The following is a 25,989-nucleotide window of genomic DNA, read 5'->3' on the forward strand; positions in this document are numbered from 1 at the left end:
TTCTGTTCTTGTTTATATTCCTGCATCTGCAGCTTTATTTGTTTTTCATCACTGATGAATTTGTCAAGTCGAGTTTATTTGTCATATGCACAAGTATGTATCTTACGTAATTGTAAGTAAATAAAAACTTACTTGCAGCAGCATTAGAGCACAAGATTCAGAAGAAAAGTATATAAAATTAAATATAAATTTAACATAGATTACACAAGAATTGTAGAAGAAAGAACACAATTAGAACCAAAACAATAAACAAAGTTCATTGTAGTACAAAGTGGTCATAATGTTACCATCCTGAGGTTGGTGATTAGGGTTGTGCAGGTTGCCTGTTGAATATTATTACAGTAACAGAGTCCCTGTGTGTTAATGAGGCACCTCCCTCCAGTCTGAGCACTGCAGGGCTCCGAAATCCGGACCCAACTGTTCAGGCTTCACTGTTCCGGGGAGCGCATAGTTGGAGGGACCGGTTGGACGACGTTTGATTGGCGAATGGGAGGAGCGGTGTGTCGGTGAACAGTGACCGGGGGAAGAGAGGCTCAGAGCGGCGGCGGCGGCGGCGGGTGAGTGTCCTTCAGGGGCCGGGGCCCGGAGACAGGCGGCGGCCGAGATACGGGACGGATCGAGAGCCGGAGCTCGATGAAGGGCGATTCCCGGCACCGCCCCCGTCCCGTCCCTCGGCCGCCGCCGCCGCCTCTCTCCAGGACCGCGCACCCCTCCCCCATCAACACCAACACACTCCCTCCCCGTCCCCTCCCCAATCAAACCCCGCCCATCCCAGCCCCCCCAACACCCCTGCCCCCCAACACCCCTGCCCCCAACACAGCCCCCCAACATCCCTGCCCCCCAACATCCCTGCCCCCCAACACAGCCCCCCCAACATCCCTGCCCCCCAACATCCCTGCCCCCAACACCCCTGCCCCCAACACAGCCCCCCCAACATCCCTGCCCCCCAACATCCCTGCCCCCCAACATCCCAGCCCCCCAACACCCCCGCCCCCCAACACCCCCGGCCCCCAACACCCCCGGCCCCCAACACCTCAGCCCCCCAACACCTCAGCCCCCCAACACCCCTGCCCCCCAACACCCCAGCCCCCAACACCCCTGCCCCCCAACACCCCTGCCCCCCCAACACCTCAGCCCCCCAACATCCCTGCCCCCAACACCTCTGCCCCCAACACCTCTGCCCCTGCCCCCAACACAGCCCCCCCAACATCCCTGCCCCCCAACATCCCTGCCCCCCCAACATCCCTGCCCCGCAACATCCCTGCCCCGCAACATCCCTGCCCCGCAACATCCCTGCCCCGCAACATCCCTGCCCCGCAACATCCCTGCCCCGCAACATCCCTGCCCCGCAACATCCCTGCCCCGCAACATCCCTGCCCCGCAACATCCCTGCCCCGCAACATCCCTGCCCCGCAACATCCCTGCCCCGCAACATCCCTGCCCCGCAACATCCCTGCCCCGCAACATCCCTGCCCCGCAACATCCCTGCCCCGCAACATCCCTGCCCCGCAACATCCCTGCCCCGCAACATCCCTGCCCCGCAACATCCCTGCCCCGCAACATCCCTGCCCCGCAACATCCCTGCCCCGCAACATCCCTGCCCCGCAACATCCCTGCCCCGCAACATCCCTGCCCCGCAACATCCCTGCCCCGCAACATCCCTGCCCCGCAACATCCCTGCCCCCAACACCTCTGCCCCCCCAACACCTCTGCCCCCCCAACACCCCTGCCCCCCCAACACCCCTGCCCCCCAACACCCCTGCCCCCCAACACCCCTGCCCCCAACACCCCTGCCCCCCAACACCCCTGCCCCCCAACACCCCTGCCCCCCAACACCCCTGCCCCCCAACACCTCAGCCCCCCTACATCTCAGCCCCCCTAACATCTCTGCCCCCAACACCTCAGCCCCCTCAACATCTCTGCCCCCAACATCTCAGCCCCCACCTCAGTCCCCCCCCCACATCTCAGTCCCCCCCCCACATCTCAGTCCCCCCCCCACATCTCAGTCCCCCCCCACATCTCAGTCCCCCCCCACATCTCAGCCCCCCCAACATCTCAGCCCCCACCTCAGCCTATCCCCCACATCTCAGTCCCCCCCCAACATCTCAGACCCCAACCCCGCCCATCAACACCAACACACCCACTCTCCGTCCACTTCCCTTCCCCCCCCCACTGCCCAGCTCCCTTCTCCATCCCCAAACGTGGCTCCACCTCCCCACCCCTCCCCACACCCCTCCTCCCAACTCGCCAACCTGTGTCCCGTTCAGCCGCCACCTCTTTCCCCATTTGCCCTTCACCTTTACCACCCACTACTTCTTCCCATTGACTGACAACCACTTTGCTCTTTTTATTTGTTCAGTGTGCTTTACTGAACATCAAAGGATGGGCAACACAAGCAGCGAGCGTGCAGCGCTGGAGCGCCAGGGCGGTCACAAGGCCCACCGGAGGGATAGCACCGGCAGCGCCATCCACACCAAAGAGCACGACCGTCCCAAGATTTTGATGGACAGTCCTGAAGATGCAGACATCTTTCATGCTGAGGAAATCAAAGTAATGGTATCTCCACAAAGGATTTTAATGTTTTCTCCAACCTTACACTGTTCTCCATGCTCCCTGCTTTGCTTACCGAACTGCTGTTTTCCAGAAGATGATTTCCTTCCTCCGCCTCTCCCTAAGATGCTGATGGTGGGAGGTGGCAGGCCACTAAACCAGCAGGGCTTTATACATGGCACCAGTACCTGAGGATTGTGAGGAGCTATCGATGAGTAACATCAGCATTATTCGTATTTGTCCATTACCCAAAGTTACTGACTCAGGTAGCAGAGATAACTGGGGTTGGAAATTGGGGAAGCACTGGCCATAATCTTCCTTAGACGCAGGGTGGTACCAGAGGATTGGACAATGGCTGAATCAGAGAGTGTGCATGTCCCCGGTTCAACTCAGGCTCGGTTGATCAATGACAACCTGACTGGCAGAACACAAGAACAGAAAAAAGTAAGAGTGGACCACTCAGCCCCTCAAGCCAACCCCATCATTTTATATGGTTGATATACCCTTGGCCTTAACGTCTCTCCTGTGCCAGTTCCTTATAGTTCTCAATTCAAAAACTTATCCATCTCTAAGTACCTCCAATGATCTAGCCTCCACAACCCTCTGGGGTAGAGAATTGCATAGGTTCATCACTCTCTCTAAGAGAAGAACTTCCTACACACAGCTGGAGGTCTCCTCTAGTTATACTCTAGATTGTTCCATTCTCTTTTCCATTACTAATTCTAACCATATGACTCCTTGAGCATTGTTTCCACTAGCATTTGGTCAGCTTGGTCCACCTTGTGCCCTAGACCAGATCCAGGAACGTTTCCATCCTCATTAGAGCAGGAACATACCGATCAAGTAAGTTTTCATGAATGCCATGAAGAAATTTTTGCCCTCACTTTTTCATATTTTACATCTACTTATGTAGAAGGAAGCTCTCAGATTAATCCCATATCCCTACTTATTTACCAATATTTTCTCTCGTGTGCTCATCATCTCCACCCTGATTCTTCTGCCACTTATCTGCAGTAGAAGTAATTTAAAGTGTCCAGTTAACCTACCAACCCGAACGTCTTTGGGATGTGGAAGGAACCAGAGGATCCATGCAGTCACAGGGAGAACGTGCAAACTCCACACAGGTGGGGACTGGAGGTCAGGATTGAACATGCCTCACTGGAGCTGTGAGGCAGCAGCACTTCCTGCTGCACCATTTGCTGCCGACTCTTGCCTTTTGCTCTAATGTCATCCCAAACAGTGTCGGGTTAGTTGAAGCCTCTACTTCACTACATCTATATCCTTCTAACTTCTTTGTGGATTTTCTCCTTAATCACTGTCCCATTATTTTGTACCCTTAGATTACACCCAGTAGTGTAATGCTGTCTCCATTGCTGTTTAATTCTAAGTAGGCAAATTCCATCCTTAACCCTTTGATGACAGCTTCTTTCTCCTTCCTTAATCACTCAAATCTGTTTTCCCCTTATCCTCTCTGAACGTATTGTTTCTTGGAATGTTTGAATGTTTTGCACTCCCTCCCATGACGTCCTGGGTCTCAGCACCAGAAAAATAACACCTTGTGCTGGATTTGCATTGACAGCAACTGAAACATCCTTCTGTCCTTTTCTCTTCTACTCCTCCGTGACTCCTACTCTTCACCACTCTGTCAGCCCTCCCACCAAGCAGTGCTTTGCCTCATCGTGTTACCTTCCCATGGCTTACCCCGCTCTATCCAAGCACAATGAATGTTTCTTGCAATCAGAAACTATTCAGCCTGTTAAATTTTAATCCATTGCAGCTAATTCCTTCCATTAAGATCAATGAAAATGCTGCTCCTTAACCTGGCCAGGTTGTTCATGCAGATTCCAAACTGTATCTGGCAGGGAATTGCTACACCTTTGAGTTCCTTTGCATGGATTCCAAGCTCAAAGTGGTTAACAAATTGCCTGCATGTGCACAGAAATGTTGAAACTGTTTTGAGTTGCGTGTTGCAACATCAGTGAGCCCCAGCAGTTTTGCAGACATTTCCCCATAAAAATCTGGGGCATAGTGACTAGAGTGTGGCTGAGGCAGATCCAGGCCAGGAGCTTTGTGATGCCGTAGCCACGGGACAGCGGTTAGGAGGCAGGTAGACAGGTGACAGGTGTTCTGTACGGAAAGAACAGACAGTGGAAGAAAGCTGCCAAGATGTTCACCAGTTGTGCAAGAAGATCACCTGCTAAAACATTGATAGCAGTGTTTCCGATTTCAATAAACTTTTGCGTAAATAAATTAGGATTTGTTAAGATTAGAACTTGCAGTCTAGAGCCAGGTGACTCCCACACAGCAAATCTGTGTGAATTGACAGGGTCTCCTGAGTTGTCAATCTCTCACAAAGCTGCACTAAGATTTGCCCAACAAACTTTACTGAATTCCACGCGGATCTGCTCCCACTGCTGCACGAGAGTAGATTAGTCATTTGTTTTTAAATCCTGCGTCGCCTTACTTTGAAATGAAAAATAACTTGGAAAGCTGAGCTTTAACTAAAGGGGGTGACTAAGTTAATTTTCAGAATTGTCTTCTGCCTTCAAGGGCCCACTGGAGAAGGATGAGTTCCTTGCCTGGCAACAGGACCTGGATGTGAGTGACAAAATTTCCAAGCAGGCTCGTCCAACTGTGTTTCGATGGAAAGGAGGCGGGAAGGAAGTCTTTATCTCCGGATCCTTCAATGGTTGGACCAACAAAATACCACTTACCAGAAGGTAGGCTTCTCTGAACTCCTCCTTGTAAGTTTGGCAAGAGTGCAGGCTAGCCTCCCTGATGGTTACCAGTGAGCAGCTGTGGGATTGAGATCGGTGACAGACACTGTACAGAAAGATCAGACTCAGAATTGGAATAGTATATACATGTAGGTTTTGGAGTAAGTCTAGACAATGATGCGAGAATAATTTTCATTTATATTAATAGTAATAGGCATAATAATGTACTGCTTAATGCAATTATTGGCACATGAGTAGTTGAACTACATAGTACACACAATGATACACATGGGGAGTTATAGCATTAGGTAGCAAACACTGATTAAAGAAAAATTTATGTAGTTGCATAGTGCAATGACAGATTGATGATCTTTTTGGGTAGTGGCAGATAGATATATCAAATTGCTAAGCTCAGCACATTACAGAAACCAGACTCCCCTCCATGGACCGTCTGTACTTCTCACTGCCTCGGTAAAGCAGCCAGCATAATCAAAGACCACACCCACCCACTGACCCCGGACATTCTCTCTTCTCCCCTCTCCCATCGGGCAGAAGATATAAAATCCTGAAAGCACGTACCAGCAGGCTCAAGAACAGCTTCCATCCCGCTGTAATAAGACTATTGAATGGTTCCCTGGTACGATAAGATTGACTCTTGACCTCACAATCTACCTCGTTATGACTTTGCATCTTACTGTCTACCTACAGTGCTCATTCTCTATAGCTGTTACATTTTATTCTGTTATTGTTTTACCTTGTACTACCTCAATGCACTATTGTAATAAATTGATCTGTATGAATGGTATGCAAGACAAGTTGTCACATGTACTGAGGTACAGTGAAAAATAATAAACTAATTCTAATTCCAATTGAGCAGCATTGACAGTGAGAGAAAGCTCAAGGTTTTCCATTGTGTGGAGTATGCAATCTGTGAGACGAGTTTTATTTTATTGGATAGTGTGTGTATAGTGATGAGCATTGAGATGCATAACACTAAGTGGCAGACATGGTGCCAGCGACAGATTTATGTCATTAGATACTGTACACGGGCAAATAAAGGAAGTTTGTACTTTAAGAAGAGTTCTTGTAGCAAGGACAGTTTGGTATCTGTTTTACAATCAGTAGACCACAAGAGGCCATTATAGTAAAGGGTTAGAGGTCATAGTGGTGTGCAGCCTGGGAACTGGTCTCTCGCTTTGGAAACAAGGTCTGTGTCACCTGAGCAGAAATCAAGACAACTGCAGCAGTAACCTGGGGTGCACCGTGGTCAATAATTTCCATGGGCTGTCTTGACCTTCTGATGCAAGTTTGACAGAGAGCGAGTGAGAAGCTTTGGGAACTACACATGGGTCTGTTTATTACTTTCCAAGGATTTTGCTGATCTCCCGATGGAGGAGGAGTACAAATATCCCAGAGCCTGCACCATTCAGTGCATTCCATCCAGCAGCTGCATCCAATAGTGGATGGAGCAGAGGGCCAAAGAAATTCTTTACTTTCTAGTTGCATTTAGTACCAGGGTCAGCTACACAACACCTTTTAACAAGCGTTGTGTGTCTTCTATTTCCATTGTCATAGGAGGAAGCTATTTGGCCAATTGAGTCTATGCAGGCTGTTGGAGCAACACCATGAACTCCATTCCCTACTTATTTCCCTGTGGCCCATTCTCTCTCGCATGCCCATTAACACCCTCTGATTCTCCTGCCACCCATTTACACTACAGGTAATTTACGGGAGCCAATTAACCTAATAACCAGCACACCTTTGGGATGTGGGAGGAAACTAGAGCACCTGGGACAACGGGAAAACATACAAACTCCACAGAATTGATGCACCACCCTACAGCTGCCCATCTAATGCCCTCTTCTGCCTACTCCACTGCCAGGGATGTTATGTACTGACTGTGGACTCAGCAGCATCAGGAACATCTCATTTCATGAGCTTGCTTACTTAGTCCTCTCCCTTGCTTTCTACAGTCAGAATAACTTTGTGGCAATTCTGGATCTCCCCGAGGGCGAGCATCAGTACAAGTTCTACGTGGACGGTCAGTGGACTCATGATTCATCAGAGGTATGAAGTTGTTGGGTTCTGCAGTTCATTAATGAAGGGGAACCAAGACATGTAGCAAATGATACATATTGTAGACACCCTGTAGAATTAGACAACGTGATTGGCCACATTATAGGCACTTTGGGCAATTTTTGTGATGTGGATGAGATAGAGAATTTGTAAAAATGCTTTGCACTGTTATTCTTGATTTTTTTTTAATCGAATGTGGAGAGGGTCCTAAGTGTATTCAGTCTTGTAGAAAGCTGGACCAGGTTAGCAGAAAACCATTGCTGAACCACATCTTGCTGATTATTTTTCTTACAGAAAGCTTGGACTTAATTCCAGGTGACTATCCCTTGTACAATTAGCGTCTGCGTGGAGACCATCGACCCAAGAGATATATTTTATGTATTTTATCCTTGGTCAAGCTGTTCCAGTACAGCTACGACACTATCCGACAATGTTGGAGAATTGCCCAGGTATGTCCTGTCCACAAGAAGCAGGACAAAGCCACCCCGGCCAGTTACCGCCCCATTGTTGTATTCTCCATCGTCAGCAAAGTGATTGAAGGGATAATCGATGGTGCAGTCAAGCGGCACTGGCTTAGCAACAACCTGCTCGCAGAAGCTCTGTTTGGCTTCTGCCAAAGTCACTCAGCTCCTGACCTTATTATGGCCTTGGTCCAAATAGGGACAAAAGAGCTGAGTTCCAGAGGTGAAGTGAGAGTAAGCGCCCTTGACTTGAGAGCAGCATTTGATTCAGTATGGCAGCAAGGAGCCCTGGCTAAAGTGGAGTCAATGGGAATCAGGGGTGGTGGGAAACCCTCCGCTGGTTGGAATCATACCTGGCACAAAGAAAGATGGTTGTGATGGTTGGAGGTCAATCATCTCAGCCACAGGACATCTCTGCAGGAGTTCCTCAGGGTAGCGTCCTAGGCCCAACCAGCTTCAGCTGCTTCATCAATGACCTTCAATCGTGAGGTCAGAAACAGAGAAGTTCGCTGATGATTGCACAATGTTCAGCACCATTTGCAACTCCTCAGATTATGAAGCACATTAAGACCACATCCAAATGCAAAAAGACCTTGACAATGACAATATCCAGGCCTGGGCTGATAGGTGGCAAGTAACATTGCACCGCACAAGTGCCAGGCAATGATGATGGTCAACAAGAGAAAATCCAGCTATCACCCCCTGATATTCTGTGGCATTATTTGAGTCCCCCACTATCAATATCCTGAGGGTTACCATTGACCAGAAACTGAACTGGAGCAGCCATATACACAATGTAGCTACAAGACCAGGTCAGAGGCTAGAAATCTTGCAACAACTAACTCACCTCCTAACTCCCCAAAGCCAGTCCACCATCTACAAGGCTCAAGTCAGGAGCGTAATGGAATACTCTCCCCTTGCCTGGATGAGCACAGCTTCAACAATACAAGAAGCCTGACACTATAAGGACATAGCAGCCTGGTTGATAGGCACCCCACCGACAACACTTTACTTACTCCACACACAGTAGCAGCAGTTTGTACTATCTGTAGGGTGCACTGCAGCACTCACCAAGACTTGGTAGGCCAGCACCTTCCAAATACACGACTCCTACTAGCTAGAAGAACAAGGGCAGCAAAATCAAGGGAACACCACCACCTAGAAGTTGTCATCCAAGCCACGCACCATCCTGACTTGGAATTATATCGCCGTTCCTTCACCGTCGCTGGGTCAAAATCCTGGAACTCCCTCCCTAACAGTACTGTGGGTGTACCCACTTCTGAAGGACTGCAATGGTTCAGGAAGGCAGCTCCACCACCACCTTCTCAAGGGCAATTAGGGAGGGCAATTAAATGCTGGCTCAGCCTGCGAAGCCTACATCTTTTGAATGGATATTTAAAACAAAATGAAAAATGGCCCAGAAGCTGGATAAAAATGTGATTCTCACACAACAGCAACTTATAACACCTTTAATGTGGTGAATTGTACTTAGATACATCTCTGAGCTGTCATCAATCTAAATTTGAAACAAACACACGAGATAATAGTGCAGGTGATGAAAAGCTTGGGCACAGAGGTGGATTTGTCTTAAAGGAGGGAAAAGAGACGGCGGGCAGGAAAAGTGTACATTGGACTTGGAACCGTAGCAGCTGAAGGAGTGGCTGTCAATGGAGATCAACTAATTTCTCTGCATTGTAAAGCTGGAAAACGTTACAACATGGGAGGGACAAAGCCATGGAGGATTTTGAAAACAAGGATAATTTTAAAATCAGACTATTTTTAACTGGAAATAGTGTAGCCAGAATGAGGGTTCTGTGGGTAAAGGGGATGGTGTGACTTGTTGGAATGGTGACCCATAGGTTCTAGAGGCATGGACAGAGGTTACTAAATTGGATGCATTGTGACAGAGTTGAGGCATGTTGTAGGGAATGAAATCAGTAAACAATTATGCCCCAGATATGTGGACTGAAGATCACACAGGGGTCAAGTACAACACAAGATAATGAACTGGAGTGACTTCCCTATCAGTGCTGAAGGCCTTTACGGTCTGCACTGTGATGCTTTGGGGGATTTGGTGGTTGTGATATGGACCCTTTAAGTCCTGTAATGTGATGTCTCAACAGCCTACCACCACCAGCCAGCTTGGCACAATCAATAACGTTATCCAGGTGCGGCAGACTGACTTTGAGGTGTTTGATGCATTGATGGTGGATTCGCAGAAATGTTCAGACATGTCAGGTGAGTCGGAAGTACGATAAGACTGGAAAGAGTGCTGCATGTAATGCTAGAATGGCGCAGCACAAGGAGGTTCCTCCTTGCTGGCTGTTTGCTAAAGCTTCCCGATGAATTCCACACACCTGCTCTATCACCCCTTCATTTATTCCATTTCCTTGCTCTTGAATCTGCTTCCACTGTCCTTTCAGCAGTTGAGTTGCCACAAATTGCCGTGTTTTTTTTAAAACTGCTTCCTTCAGAAGATTGGCAGAAGAGCCAGTGGGGACATAATTTTGTATCCCCCAGCTCTCATCTTTTCTGCCTGTAGTTTCTCCTCTTTTTGAATCAAATCTCCACTTAACATTCTGTACTCTGAGGTTATGCCTTCAGCTTTCCCTGCCTCTCCACATAACTGAATTCCTACATGCTTGGTACATTGTAGTAAATCTCTTCTTCACCTACTCCGAAGCCTTAACTTTTTCCCAAAGTGGCAAAGCTAGTAGAGCTGCAGCCAATGACTAAATTGAACCCAGTGCTCCAGTTGAGGCCTAATGAGTATCTTGTAGACAAACCTCCTTGCTTTTGTATCTAACACTCTTTTCAACTTGTCCCGCCATATTCAAAGATTTGCACACATTCACCCTTAAGTTTTTCAACTCCTGCTATTCTATTTGTTCTATTTGGGTCATTTGCCTCTTTTTATAAGAAAATTAATTTTTCACACATCTTTATTCCACTTTGGGTTAGAAATGCATTAATCAAAAAGATCTCTTGCACTCATTTCATGAATTCTGTCCCCCTTTGTCTGATTCATCAGTTTTACTGCTACTATCCCTCGGCATGTTGTTTTCGTTATGCATTTTAGCTACTTTCAAGGCTTCCCTTATCGATCTCAATGCTGGCGTAATCCAGGTGATTAATTTTTCTCAGATCTGTCGAGTTCTCCCCCTGGCCCCTATCATCAGGATCCATATGTGTACAAACCAGAGGAGAGAATTAAAACACCACCTATTCTGCCGCCGCACCTGCTCCAGGTCATCCTTAACAAGGACACGGGCATTTCAGTGAGTTCAAACCGATGCTCTTTCTATGATTTGCAGTTACCTGATGTTTGATACTATTTGATATGGACTGTCCTTTATGGGGTAGGTTGAGGTTTAGCTCACTGGGAGCAATGCTCATGTCAGCTGTATGATCATAATATGATGAGTCAGCTTTTCATCAGGATATCTTGGTTAACAGATATTGAGAGCTCAAGGAGTTGTGTGAGGATCTACTGGTGAATGGCCAAGTAGGTGAAATTGTGGCAGAAAACTGCACAACTGCCTGCAGACACACAGTGGGATGTGTGCTGGTGTCCTTGGAAAGGTCTAAGTTTTCCTTGCAGGGTCCAGCGGAGCACTCTGCTCTCACAAAGGAAGGAAAATAACTGGCTGCTTCTGGCTGCCCCTTCCTGACTGCCTTTCACTTGGTGAGGGAACTCTGGTTTTCTCCTGCTCTGTTAGCCGTGGGCAGCTGCTTACACCATCATCCAAGTGAACGGTTTAGAATCATAGGCATCAGGATCCCAGTGCTTTTGGCAGCTAAATAACCTGGATAGTTTTAAAGCACATCTTTCCAGTTTTCACCCAAGTGGATAAGGTTATATTTATTCCTGTGATCTGGTACTGTGTACTTGTGCCCTATACTGTCTACACGTGTGAGAGATGGTGTTTTTGTGGCTGTTACCATGTACATGCATCGGGGAATGCGTACACATGCTCAGTGCTGTGAATGCTCGTCAGTTGCCCAATGTCATGAGGCTGTGGGCACTGGCTGTAGTATGTACGAATTGAGTTGTCATGTGTTACTCTGCTACTGCCAGTCTGTTCCCCAAGTGCTTGTAGATACCCATTCTGCTTCTAAGCCTACAAAAATGTTCTTGAATAATTGTTGTTGTGCCCATTAGCACGTAACTCGCCATCCTAGCCAGTGAAAACTTCTATTCAACGGATTCTTAGCTAAAAACAAGTCTTGCCTTTAATTTTTTTTTACTCAAGCAATTTATCAGCCCAGAAACCAGTGGATGACTTTCTGCCCCTCTTCTGACTGCTTGACCGATGGCCTCCTAAAGTCGGTCGAGGAACTCAGTATCCCAGCGTCCTACCACTGGGTTGTGTGGTGCTGCAGGAAGATAACCCAGTGCAAGTCTCCAGTTTCTGAATCTCACGGTCATGGGAGGCTGAAAGTTTAGTGCAACGGGGGCCTCATTTCTGATCCTGTTCTGTTTGCTTTTGCCCTTAGTGTGACCCTGCACTGCTTCCAGAGCCAAACCACGTCATGTTGAACCATCTGTATGCTCTGTCCATCAAGGTCAGTATTGCTCATCTTTTAACTTTCTTCACTCTTTCAATCTATCTGCTTGGCCAACACACCCTCCCAATACCAATCCCACCAGGTTCCCTCACTGCCTTTTCAATTCCTCTGGTCAACAGCCCATTTGCTTTCTGCTCTGCCCTCCAACTAATTCACTGTACCCTTCCTGTGTCATAGGCAGGATCTTTTGTTTTAGTGATTGTGGATGGGAGAGGTGGTTTGGAACAACTAGAAATATTTCTCAAACGTGAATTTTACAGTAAATTTCAAATAAAAGCATTTTTGACTTCTTTTCAATCTAATAAAACAAATATAGGAAATTAAAAGGAAAAAAAATTCCAAAAAACGAAGTCCAATTATGTGTTGCTGGTCTTTCAATAACTTATTCACTGCAATATGCTGATGTAAATTGAGAAGGGGAAATTCAAGATTCACTGGTCAAATTGTGGAGCTCGTAAGCTACGAAAGAACATCCTTTTTCTTTCATGTCAGTCTTATAAGAGCGGTCTGATATGAAGAATCAGGGTTTTGCACAACCTTTCCCATGCAGTCCCCTTGCATTCTGCTCAGTCCCCATTCTACACTGTACCATTTAGTTTCTCCTATTCTTGTACCCCACCCTCCTGTACTTTAAGTTTGTACACCTGCTCTCTGGGGATCCATCCCTCCCTTGCACATACATGTTGCCCCTAAGTGCCACCAGAACAAGGAAGTCCTAACCATGTCAGAAGGCTGAGACTCCCACTGCACAGCTTTAGCCTGATAATCTTTAAAGATCCAACACTTCAAAGGAGCACCTGCTACCTCTTTGAGTAGCTGTTTTAAAAAGAAATATGGAACCTATGGAGGAAGACAGATTAATTCTCCCAGTTCCCTAATGGTATTTTATCCCTCAAATTTTTTTTTTACATTATTGCTGTTTGTGGGATCTTGCTGTACATATTGACTACTTATTTCCCAAAATGAACATCTGCAACTTGCATGTCAATCATCGGTAACGTCCTTTGGGACACCCCAAAGATGTGAACTGCACTGTGTACCCTCACCATCCCTCCTCCAGCTTTCACAGTCCTTGCACCCCCCTCCCCTCAATGCACAGTTCTCCCCCTCGGACATTTTATAGTTTCTCCCACCTACTTGTACCTCATCTTTCATGACATCATCTCTCAGATATAGTGCACCTCGTGTAAAGCCGACTTGAAGCTCAGTGCCAAGCCCTTTGCACATTTTTTATTTATTAACACACAAGGAGGCCATTCAGCCTGTTGGTTCCCAGTAACACAGCGCCGTTCCTTTCTCCCTGGTCCCCTGCAGCACGTTTTCTCTCTCATGCCCGTCAACTCCCCCTTTGGATCTTTTGCCACTTACCTACACTTTGGGATGTAGGGGGAAATCCAGAGATCCTGGGGGAAATGCGTGGAGCCACAGGCAGAATGTGCAAACTCCACACAAATTGCACCGAAGTTTAGGATCGACCCCAGGCCCCTGGAGCTGCAAGACAGCAGCACCACCTGCTGCGCCACTGTCTGAGCTATTATATTTGCCGCATTTTGGTGTAAAGCTCCCGGTTACTTAAAGATGTAATAGAAGGGGAACAGCCACATTGTCTTCCCTGAGTTAATGCACAGTCCCATGCCAGAGGTGGTGTAACCTCATCCCATGCTGCTGAAGCTCATTGTACTTTATAATTATTCAATGATGTTTGGTTTGCTCTTTGCTAAGTATTTTTAATCGTTCACAGGATGGTGTCATGGTACTGAGCGCCACCCATCGCTACAAGAAGAAATATGTCACCACTCTCCTCTACAAGCCCATATGATCTGTAAAAGTAACTTCATTCTCCCCATCCAATCAGGAAGCTCCATTTTCTTCAGCAATCACTCGCCCTTCGTCAGTCATTGTCCCGGACTTGCTCAGGAGGATTTTGATGCGATCGAATGGGACAGTAATTGTGGGAGTCTGGCGATCCTGTCTGCGTCGGCACAGCTGATGACTTGACCTGCTTCCTGATTCAAAAGGGAAATCGGGAATCAGAAGCCAGAATAAAGTGCCTCTGACTGTCCCTCAGACTGCGCAGAGGTACCAAAAGCTAATTCCCAGCCGCAACGTCATTCTTTGCTGTGGCATGTCCATCTCCATTCCATTAGTGTAAGAGTTTCTTCCTGCTTTGTTGAGAGGAGAGTACTCTGTGCTCGTTTGTAACACAGGCTGGAGTTGGCGTGTGTCGGGCAGTCGCAGTGCTCCAAGAGGGTACGCTCTCCATCCTCTCAGTGTGACGGTATCATTTTCCCATCACTCTCACCAAGGAAACGCTATCAGGGGAAAGCTGATAAGTAAATGGAGCTCTGATTAGATTGGGGAAACCCCCACAATGAAAATAAGGGATCAAAAAAGCACGAAATTTAATGTCATTGAAAACTAGCTGGAATTTCAATCTGCTTTATGTCTGCGCCTCACCATAATTGTATTCACTGACAGCTGTACTCCACAGTGATCACTCTGCATGCAGTTAGTATATAGCAAGAACTGGCCCCGTGTGTTAGAGTTACGCGATCTCCATCCTGTCCCTAGTGTTGCAGGGACTGTGCAGGTGCCTGCCTTGAGGTGGGGATTCAGTGGTCTGGGAATCTCCTGTGATGCAGGGCGGCAGTCTCGATTTGTCACCCTCCATTAATGCTATTGTATTTACCACATCCTGCTGAAATACCCCCAGTTACTGGAAGTTGCAGTAGAATAGCAGCAGCCCTATATTCTTCTCTAATTTGTGCCAAATGCATATTTTAGTTCCTTTTTTCCACTCCTACACTCCCACCACTCTCTCATTGTTGTGAGATCTCGCCCAAGGGACCATTCATCATGTTTGAGCCCAAGTAGCTGGTTGTTCCTCCCTCCCTTACAAATCCCAGTGATTCCAGCAGGCTTGCCCCTCTCTCCTTGTAAACACCATTGATTCCAGCAGGACTACCCCTCTCTTCTTGTAAACCCCATTGATTCCAGCAGGACTGCCCCTCTCTCCTGGTAAACACCATTGATTCCAGCAGGACTACCCCTCTCTCCTTGTAAACCCCATTGATTCCAGCAGGACTGCCCCTCTCTCCTGGTAAACACCATTGATTCCAGCAGGACTGCCCCTCTCTCCTTGTAAACCCCATTGATTCCAGCAGGACTGCCATGCCTCCTCATAACCCCCATTGATTCCAGCAGGTCTGACCCTGTTTCTCATACATCCTATTGATTCCAGCAGGCTTGATCCAGTCTCCTCAAACACCATTGATTCCAGCAGACCTGACCCTGCCTCCTCATAACCCCATTGATTCCAGCAGGACTGACCCTGCCTACTTGTAAACCCCATTGATTCCAGCAGGACTGACCCTGTCATCTCATACATCCTATTGATTCCAGCAGGCTTGATCCGGTCTCCTCAAACCCCATTGATTCCAGCAGGACTGACCATCTTTGCATGGGTCCCAGTGATTCTAAAACAAAATGACTGGCTAACATTTCTGATTTGATTTTCATATCCCCGGAACTTCCCAACCAGTCTTCCAGCTAATGAAGTACTTTTGAAGTGTAGTGACTGTAGTAATGTGTGAAACAGAGGAGTTGGTTTGTACACAGCTGGATCCCACAAGTGTCAAAGGGGTGATGTTTTTATGATGTTGATTAAAGGATAAAAAATTGGGCAGGGTACTGGGTGTGCTGGTGTAAAGAAGACCACTGGGAACTTTTACATTCTCCCCAGAGAATAGACTGGGCCAAAGGTTTTAAGGTCTAATCCAAAAGATGACTCATCTGGCAGCGCAGCACTCCCTCGGTACTGACAGGTCAGAACTGAACATGACCTCTTCAGATACTACTAGTTGACTCCCTACCTTCCTGGTGGGATGTAGAAAGGGAGCCAGAACCCATGGAGGCCAGCCCTGACCCCTCACTGCTGTCTTGACTCGGACCAAAACAAGCCAGGTGCCACCTGGGTCTTCTGTCTCATTACTGCGCTGAATGAGGTGTAATTGGGAGATGTTCACTAAAAACCCTCCGGTCTGTGACCTTCTTGCCGGTTTTATCCTGTCCTTCTGCACATTTCTGTGCTGGAGTCCATCCCAGTTCAGGAAACCTGCATCCTACATGCTACAGTGACCACACGCACCTTGGAAGGTGTGAAGAAGAACCAGGCTTGGTCAGTTGGGTGTCCACGTATCCTGTTCCAATATTTTTACTAAATAAAGAATCTTTAGAGATCCAGGGAAATTGATTTCCTTGTGACAGGCTATGCTTTTATCAATTCTGTTTTTTTATGATAGCCAGACTTTCTCTCACATAAGTCTCTGAAATATCATGTAAATTGAATTTGTGTTGTCTGACAACTCATTGTTTGAACAGTCATGAATGTTGTATGAGATTAATCTGTATTTGTTGCACTCTAATGGTAGTTGTGAACTTTTCACTGGAAGCAGGTTACCATGGAGTTCTTTATTTGCTGGTGTTCACCCGACAATCAATAAATATCCTGAGGAGACCTTTCAGCCCAATTAAGTTGCAGCGAACATCACTGAATTGTTTTCAGAAGTGTAATTGCCGTTGTATACTCGGGCCTGTGCTGGTTTCACAGATTTTGACTTTCCTATTAGAGTCCTTGTTCCCTTGCAGGTTGGGTGAAGGTCCAAGGCCTGTGGGTTGTATCTCCACTGATAGTGTTCAAACGACACCAATTTTTACTTGTTCGGTGAAGAGGAACGTATTCTGACAGATATAATGAAGGACCTGTGTAGTGCAATAGATGCAGGATGATAGTTCTCTCACTTGTGTACAATTACATGGTAATGGGTGATTATAGGCTTGATCCAGTGTAGTAATGTGTCAATGATTACAGTAATTTGGAAGTTTTAGGTTCTTCTGTTGTGTAAGTGTTAACCATAAGAGGACACTAAGTTCACTGACTTTTGTTTTACAATTATTTTTCTTACATTCTTAACTGAAAGCAATCATCTCTCCGCTGGTCTGTTGTGTCACTGGTGTCAAGCAGGGCATCGATATCTTGCCCAAGGGCCTGTTGTTAAATTTTGGCAATGAATGTCACTCAGCTTGTTTCAAGATCAGTTTTTGGCATGTGGGCTTCACTGTCATGGCCAGTGTTCCTCGCTCATCCCTAATTGCCTTGGAGAAGGTGGTGGTGAGCCGCTGCCTTGAACTGCCACGGTCCTTCTGGTGAAGGTAATCCCGCAGTGGTATTGAGTGGGGAGTCCCATGATTTAGCCACAGTGATGAAGAAGAGCTGGTGACTTTTCCAAGTCTGGGTGGTGTTCATATTGAAGGGCAACTACTAGGTGCTGACGTTCCGCTGCACTTTGGAGTGTTGGGAGGTGAGTCACTCACTACAGAATACCGTAGCCAATCAGCTGCTCTTGTAGCCATGGCTGATCCAGTTGAGTTTGGCCACCCCCAGGATGTTGATGGTGAGGTACTTGGTGAGCAGAATAACTTTGAATGTCAGGGGTACGTGGTTAGATTCTTGCTGGAAATGGTCATAGCCAGGCACTTCTGTGGCACTAATGTTACCACATCAGCCCGTGCTTGAATGTTGTCCAGGACCTGCTGCATTTGGGCATGGACTGCTTCATTTACTGAGGAGTTGTGAATAGAATTGAATTCTGTGTGTAATCATCAGCTACTTCCCCACTTCTAACCTCACAGTGAAAGGAAGGTCAGCTGAAAATGGTTGGACCTGTGGCACTGCCCTGAGGAATCGCCAGAATGAAGTCCTGGGGCTGGGGTGATTGACCTCCAACAGCCACACCTGTCTTTGTGCAAGCTACAACTCCAACCAATGGAGTTTATCAGTGCTCCTTGATGCTAGAGGCAGTTTCACTCTCTTCACCTGTTGAATTCAGCTCTACAGTCCATGCTTGGAACAAGCTGTGGTCATGGGTGGAGTCAAGCCGTCATGGAGAAGCCCAAACAGGGCAGCACTGAGCAAGTTTTATAGCACTGATAACACCTTCCTTCACTTTGACTGAGAGTTGCTAGATTTGGCAGTAATTAGCTGGATAGGATTTGTCCCGCTGCTTATGAAAACCTCATCAACACTGTGAAAGTATCTTCACCAGGTAGACTGCAGCTGTTCAAGAAGGTGGCTCACCCCCACCTTCTCGGGGGACTGGTATGGAAGGGCAATAAATGTTGGCCTTTCCAGTGACATCCACATTGCATGGAATAAATAAAAGAGCTAGTAAGAAGGGGGAAAAAAAACAGAGGGACAAATTAGCAGTTGAAAGCTTCCATAATAAAGCTGTGAAGCTTCATTATGTAATTAGAAACAAGAATATTGGCAGGCTTTCCCTTCATTGCTTCCTCATAGTTCCCGAGCTAAAACTTGTTGGATTTGTGCTTATTCCATGCTCCAGTACCACAGAATTCTGGAATTGGCAACATTCCCAGACCTCTCCTTAAGACTATACTGGTGGCCACATTGCAAAGGTTCTCGTCCAGGAACCCCTCTGGGAAGAGGGGGACCTGTAAAGGACATTATATGTTATACTGTTTCTTATTCCTGGCAGAATTGATGTCACTGAATTGCATCACTGGGCATCCTTGAGATGTATTTCACAGTCTGTTGCAAAAGAAATTGCCAGCTTGCTTCAGTGGTTCAACTGTAAACAATTCAGGAAAAAAAAGTCGCTGCACATTCACAGCGACCAGCAGCATTGAGGACGTGTGACCAGCAACTCCCAAATTCTGTATAAAATGTGGACGGGATCGGCTGAAATAGCCAGCAGACAGGATATATTTAGACACTGTGGTGAGATGTCAATCAGTTGTGTTTTGTGGTCTTTTAGTGTAACATAATCTAAGATCACAATTAACACCAGAGCACAGGAGAGTGAGTAGAGAGAAGATGGGAACTCAGATAATCCCACCCTCTTTTAATCTTTCTTGCTCTTTCTACTGACCTTTCAATTGATAACTGAAGGCATTAAAGTTAGATTAATTTGAGCAAAACTCGCTGCATTAAGCCTTCCCTGTTAATGTGCACCAATTAATCCCTCTCTGCATCCCAGAACCTATAAGGAGTTGGTTTGTTTGCTAATGGATGCTAACATTTAAGTTTGAGTTAATGAGTGCAGGCAATTGATGTTGGTATTCAGTTTGAGTTGCAGAAATTTTCTTCACTGGGGACACAATTTGCTATAGTTAGTTGAGTGAACGATAGGATTACATATCAAAATACAAGTTTTAACATGCATGCGTGAAAGCACCTGTCTCTTCCCCCGAGCTCCAGTCACTGACACCAGGACACGAGCTGAGAGCAGCAGTTCTGCATCTGTTGCTGCCAATAACAGGAGCAGCTTGCAGGCAGGAACATGTGCTGCTTCAATACTAAAAACTTGCAAATTGATGAGCCACTGCCATCCAACCCAGTATATTAAATATTCACCTTTCGCTGAATCCCACTGCACACTTATTTTGATAGACCAAGATATCTGAGACTCAATAGTATCACTCTTACTCCTGAGTCAGTAGGTCATAAGTTCAGATCCCGGTCCACAGACTTGATCTCACAATACTGGGCACGAAGGTTAAGGAATGATGAGGTATTAAACCTAGACTCAGTACTATGGGACTTTTTATGTGATACTATTTCAAAGAAAAGTAAGGCAGTTCTAGTTTCCCAGCCAACATTTATCCCTTATTGAGATTCTTTAGTCTGTAACTCATTTGTGACTGAGACCATGGATACTTGATGTGCACCAATGGGCTATTATGCTTCCGATATTATGACCTTATCTACATTTGAAAATGTTATTTGATTAAAGGAAGTGCTGCAGGATATCTTGAAGCAGTGAAAGGCATTGCTTAAATTTCACTCTGTTTTATAATGCCCACCTTGCAATGTGGTCCAGGATGCTCTGTCTGGGTCTTGCCTGTTTAATTACTTCAGTGACTTCTGCTTGTTGGTGAAGATGGAGCAACAAGTTTAGTTTTCCTGTTTTTAAACTGCATTCCCAGACATGCTGAGTCTAATTGCAGTGACCCTTACAAACCAGAACTGTGAGCTGGGCCCGTGTGGCTGATTACCTCTTTGGGTGAACTTGCTAAGCTAGTGAGAGACTTTATTTTCAATTACCTGTAATAACCAGGCTCACACTTATGCGGAGGCTGTTAGTTGAACTTTGACTGGGGGGGGGGGGGGGGGGGTGTGTGTGTGTGTGTGTGTGTGTGTGTGTGTGTGTGTGTGTGTGTTATACAGCGAATATGTAGAGAAATGCAAAGAGCTGCTGGGGCATATGGGCAGTGTATTTGGAAAGTTGAACAATGTACTGCATCAAACATGAACATCACATTTGCCCACGCTACAGTGCGTTCCTCTTTTTGAAAGGAGTGATCCATATATGCATATTATTAACAAAGACAACCTAATTCGCAGATTTTCTGAGTTACCTTGATCTTAAAGGAATGGTTTCACTGGTATTGTATGGAATTCTTGGCTCAGTTCAGCAGAATCTTTCATTGCTTCTTCCAGTCTCTATTGTATTCACGTTTGGAATACACTCAGCGTCACTTTTTTATGGATTCTTGTAGGATTTATACAATTTTATTTTCTCATTCTATAAGATATTTCTTTGTTCTGGATACTTTGCAGTGGTGCAGCGGGTAGAGCTGCTGTCTCTCTGCTCCAGCAACTTTGATCCTGGCCTCTGGCGCTGTCTGTGTTAAGTTTGCAGATCTCCCCCTGAACACGTGGGTTTCCGCCAGGTGCTCTGGTATTTCAGAAATGAGTGAGTTGGTTGATTAATTGCTCAACGGTAAACTGGCCCTAGTGTGTAGGCTAGCGGTATAATCTGGGGGAGTTGCTGAGGATGTGGAGAGAATAAAGTTTGGATTAGTATTGGAATGGTATAAGTGGGTGTTTGATGGTTGGAGTAGGTTGAAGGGTCTGTTTCCGTGCTGTATGTCTCTCATTCCAACATCCATTTCCAAACGTCAGATTTGCTACATGGTGCCAACTCAAGAACGTTATCATATTTGAACTGTTTCTCTCTATGATTTAAAGCATACTTTCTGTCTCAACTATCTTTCTTCCGCTCTCCCCTCAAAATTTGGTTGAACCAAGCTTAATGGTGCTCTGGGTCTTCCATACATTAGCAACTCAACAGAAATATAACCAGTTGTGGAACGTTCTGCAGTTTGGCTCTGCAGTTTGGCAAACAAATCTGCCAATTAATGTCTCCTTGCTAGACGTGACTGCCTTGTAACATGTTTCAATAGTGTCACAGAGCCATACAGCACAGAAACAGACCTTTCTGCCCATCGTGTCCACACCGACCATCAAGTACCCATCAGTACTAACCTGTGCTTTCGCAATTCCCATTCATTTCACCACTGCACCATTTCACACTGGATGCTATGGTGAAATGAGTGTGTGCTTATTGCTGTTTCGTAATAAAGCACTTAAAAACGAAACTGGTGACCATTATTCAAAGCTAATTCTTCTGATAAGTCATCATGTGAGAAATCGATCTCAATTCTCCAATAGTATGGTCTGTTGTACTGGACCCAGTACGTTTATCCATTTTAAGCGTCTATCTACAAATTGATAACCCTACCGGTATTAAAAAATTATTATTCCCTCATACACATTAATCAATGTTTGCTCTTTAGAAATGTCTCCATGACCGTTAACAGCTCTACAGAATGATCCTTGCTGGCTTGGCTCTGCAATCACTACACAGTGCACTTATTTAGTCTTCAAGATCTTTATCTAATCTTGACCCATAATAGTGACAATGGCTTCAAGCTAACAGTACCAGACTCTTCAGTGTAAAGCTATTTAAGAATATATTTTCAATGTACTCAGTATATCGGCTCTGTGTCCCCGTTTAACACGATTTTGTTTCCTTGACAATTCATAATGTCTATTGGAGCCCATCAATTATTGGTTTATCTCCTGTCTTCATCTGAACATTTGTCTGGTTGATGCATCAATCATTGAGGCGTAGGTTTAAGGTGAGGATTAGAGGGGATCTAAAGAATTTCTTTTCACCTGGAGGGTGATTGCAATCTGGAACACGTTGCTTGAGAGGATGATGGAGGCAGGTACTGTCAAAACATTTAAAAAGTACCTGGATGAGTACTTGAGTTACCAAGGCTTGGTAGGCTATGGATCAAGTGCTGGTGAATGGGCTTAATGTGGATGGATACTTGATGGTCGGCATAGACGTGGTGAACTGAAGGTCACGTTTCTGTGGCGTATGCCAGTGCAGCCCAGGGAGTGGGGAGCTTCTCACTGGACAGGGTGGACTAATTCTCCAAATTCTCTGCAGGCTGTCCACCATGCCCACCATTTTATGTGCTGACAGTCACTGGCTCCTGACGTGGGCCCTCACCACAGCTCCTTGTGTTGACCCCATTGACTCTCAGCTTGTTTGTGGACTCTTGTAGCATCTCATCCATTGAAATGAAACTCTTGTGAACTGGTTCTCCCATTCTCTTCAACCAACTGGATGACTCCTCTGAACCGCTTGCCTTTGACATTTGTGAATAGCCCCATTGTTCTGGGATTGCTGAGAGATGCCATTGACTAATGGACAGTCCTTTGCCGGCTCTGGGCTCAGGATGTCTTTCCCTCTGGAACACCTCACCGTGCTGTGCATTGCTGGTCTGTTCCTCAATCATGTGGTGGCAGCTACAGGTACTAAACCTCTTGACAGAGACCCAGTGTTTCAGAGTCTGCACTTCCAGAAATTTGTAATGTAGGGAGGGTTGTACTGATTACCAATATTTCCTGCCACACTGAGTTAGTTGTGGACTTCAACTAATCTCTGCACCAAAACTAGTGCTCTAGACTTCCATTCACCTCACTGGGTGGCACAGTGGTGTAGCCAGTAGCGCCACTGCCTCGCAATGCTGGGGACCCGGGTTCAATCCTGACCTCGGGTGCTGTCTGTGTGGAGTTTGCATGTTCTCCCTTTGACCATGTGGGTTTCCCCTGAGTGCTCCGGTTTCCTCCCACATCCCAAAGATGTGTGTTGGTGGGTTAAGTGGCTGTTGTATATTGCACCTAGTGTGTAGGTGAGTAGCAGAACCTTGGGAGGAGCTGAGAATTAATGTAAATGAGGGTTGATGGTCAGCAGGGACTCGGTGAGCTGAAGGGCCTGTCTCTGTGTTGTATCTCTTGATGACACGAAGACAAACTCTTCATTCACACTTATCCACAAACTCGAGGGCTGTTTTCTTCTTCCTCCTCTACCTTCATCGCCACTTTGTGATGTACGTACGTGTGCTCCTGTTCCTCGCGTCAAACCCATGTATAGAGAAAGATGAAGAGATGGCGAGATCTGCTGGAATAAGTGCAGCCGGTTTATTCAACTCTCTACCTACATTGTACGTCTGTGAGCATGCATCATACAGACATGCCATGCATTTACAACAGAGGACACTCGGTGAGAAAGGAAGCCAGCTGTGAGTAAAAGCCTTTCTCTGTCACAGCTAATCCTGGACCTTGCATATTTCATCTACAAAGTTCATTTTTAAAGAAAAGCCACTTAAAGTATTGCCTTTATTTCAGTATGACTAAACTGTACACCCTTTTTGTAATATATACCAGAGTCACCAGTTTATTTACAAGTAACACATGGAAAAGATAATTAAATCTCACGTCCCCAATCCTGGAAGAGGATTAAATTTTTTAAACGTGAAAGAAGAACAACTCCCTATACTTCCACATCCTGCTGTAATTCTTTCTTGTTGCATAGTGTGACAACTGGAGAAACTAGGTGGCAAATATGTACTATATAAATCAAGAACAGTAGTTTATTTTGTGTTGGGCTGAACATGTTCCTTTCAGCTCAGTCCGAACGTCCAGTTGTATTGTGTAGTCACCAGCATGTCAGAAATGACAATGACCTTTTGAACCATTTTCTAAACTTTATCCTTTTAAGATCAAGTTGTGGCTGGTGATGGTTTTCTCACCATATGACATGGGGGTGAATGGCTGGGGCTTACAGATGGACCATTGATGGAGATAGTACATTCACCATGTGGACGACTGTCATCACCTACTCGCGAGTAACTGGAAATGGACAATAAATGCTACCGTCCAGGGCATGTCCCCATTCCACAAATTAATTCTTAAAATAATATGAGGAACAACTTGAGCTGATGAGTTCAGCACCACTCAAGGTGGGCACTGTCAAGTTACACTGCATGGGGTGTATGCAATGACTCCCAATAGGTGTTGGCATCAATGCACTAACTAGCAACACTGGGTAGTGCGCCACATTAGATTATTTTGATTAACTTATTAAATGACTAAATAAACATAGACATCTTTAAAGGTGATCTCTTTGAACATAAGCTTACAAGATTTTAACATTTGCACTCGAAATGTCGTCTTTGGCGTAACAATGGCTCATTTATCTCAAAAGGAGTTTCAACTTCTGTTAAAATACAGACAGGAACTTTGTACAAACTTGTCAAACATCATGTGCTATTGCTGGAGGGATAATCCTCCAGGGCTTAGTTTCATAATAAAGTTATTAATACAACAATTCTCAAACACAATGAAAATACAGATTCATTAAATATAACTATTTTGATTGCCCATACAGGGTAGTCCATCTCAGATTTATTCTAGTGTGTTAAGCATATAAGAGACTAATATTTTTAATACAATATCCCTAAATTTTGTTGCTGCTCACGTGTTTCTATGTTATCCAGCTGCCAGGTTTGATGGAAAAGTGTTTTCTGAGATTTCTGTCGTTACAAAGTACTAAAACAGAAATTAATTCAGTTTTCCATTCCCTCATGATAGTAATTAACTCATTTTAAGACAGAAGATCTGACTTCAAGCCAGCTGAAAAAGAGAAGTCATATCAACTTCAATAAACTGGACATGATTGGCATAAATTACACATAATTCCATTTTCCTGCAGCTGTTGTTGGTGGATTTCCAAATCACTCAGTCTCTCTCCGTGACTGGCTGGTCATTGCTGCTGTAGAGGAAAGACAAACAGATTAGTTCAAAGGTGCAAACGTTGGAGCAGAAAATGTCAGAAATCCGCAGCAAGTCAGTCACGATGTGCCACAGGGTTATGACCAGGTTATACTTGGATGGCTATTTGAAGTACCTGCATTTTCACTTGAAGAGTTTAAGCTACAAAGCAACAGACCGAGTGCCGGGAAGTGGGGTCAACTTAAAGTCCATCTTGGCTTGACGTGGACATAATGTGCTGTCAGTTTCCCTAATTCTCTAAATCTAATATAATCTAATATTAGGTATAGAAGTTGGTCTACATTTCCAGCAGTTTCTACTTAGATCAAACATTGACAAACCATTCAAAAATAAATAATATCTTCACACATCGCAATCAATAAAAGATGACAAGATGTTTAAGGACCATCCTACACCCATCAGACAATTGCTTCTTAAATTATTGGAGAGTTTTCTCGTCACCTCCTCTATTCAGTGGGCCCACGTATTGATCTTTGTTGGCCTTTGGAGAACATCCTGACCAGCTCTGTGTGATGCCTTTTAATGGCAGAATCACAGATGGTGATGAGGCGGTGTACGGGAGTGAGATAGGTCAGCTGGTTGAGTGGTGTCGTAACAACAACCTTGC

The 25,989-nt window shown here is 45.8% G+C and overlaps 1 protein-coding gene across 2 annotated transcripts; it reads left to right on the plus strand.

Annotated features, from left to right (window-relative positions):
* Positions 1 to 306: 306 nt before the first annotated feature.
* prkab1a (protein kinase, AMP-activated, beta 1 non-catalytic subunit, a) lies at positions 307 to 16,902 on the plus strand. Of its 2 annotated transcripts, none has more exons than XM_052032308.1 (8): positions 307 to 557; positions 2,360 to 2,550; positions 5,101 to 5,270; positions 7,241 to 7,334; positions 9,928 to 10,042; positions 10,949 to 11,082; positions 12,302 to 12,370; positions 14,115 to 16,902. In XM_052032308.1, exons 2-8 carry the CDS (start codon positions 2,383 to 2,385, stop codon positions 14,190 to 14,192), a joined length of 828 nt encoding a protein of 275 aa, XP_051888268.1. In that variant the 5' UTR covers positions 307 to 557; positions 2,360 to 2,382; the 3' UTR covers positions 14,193 to 16,902. The 2 variants fall into 2 exon arrangements, with proteins under 2 accessions (XP_051888268.1, XP_051888267.1); XM_052032307.1 differs by having other exon boundaries at positions 470 to 557; positions 2,360 to 2,556.
* The last annotated feature ends 9,087 nt before the right edge of the window (positions 16,903 to 25,989 follow it).

Source organism: Pristis pectinata, chromosome 17 (genome assembly GCF_009764475.1).
Source record: "Pristis pectinata isolate sPriPec2 chromosome 17, sPriPec2.1.pri, whole genome shotgun sequence".
In the NCBI taxonomy this organism is placed as follows: domain Eukaryota; kingdom Metazoa; phylum Chordata; class Chondrichthyes; order Rhinopristiformes; family Pristidae; genus Pristis; species Pristis pectinata.

Bases quoted from the DNA above. Each gene is read 5' to 3' on its own strand.
- prkab1a (XM_052032307.1), top strand. From the start codon at position 2,383: ATGGGCAACACAAGCAGCGAGCGTGCAGCGCTGGAGCGCCAGGGCGGT. The intron at 2,557-5,100 runs GTATCTCCACAA...TCTGCCTTCAAG, and splicing joins CTGAGGAAATCAAAGTAATG to GGCCCACTGGAGAAGGATGA. The intron at 5,271-7,240 runs GTAGGCTTCTCT...TGCTTTCTACAG, and splicing joins AAAATACCACTTACCAGAAG to TCAGAATAACTTTGTGGCAA.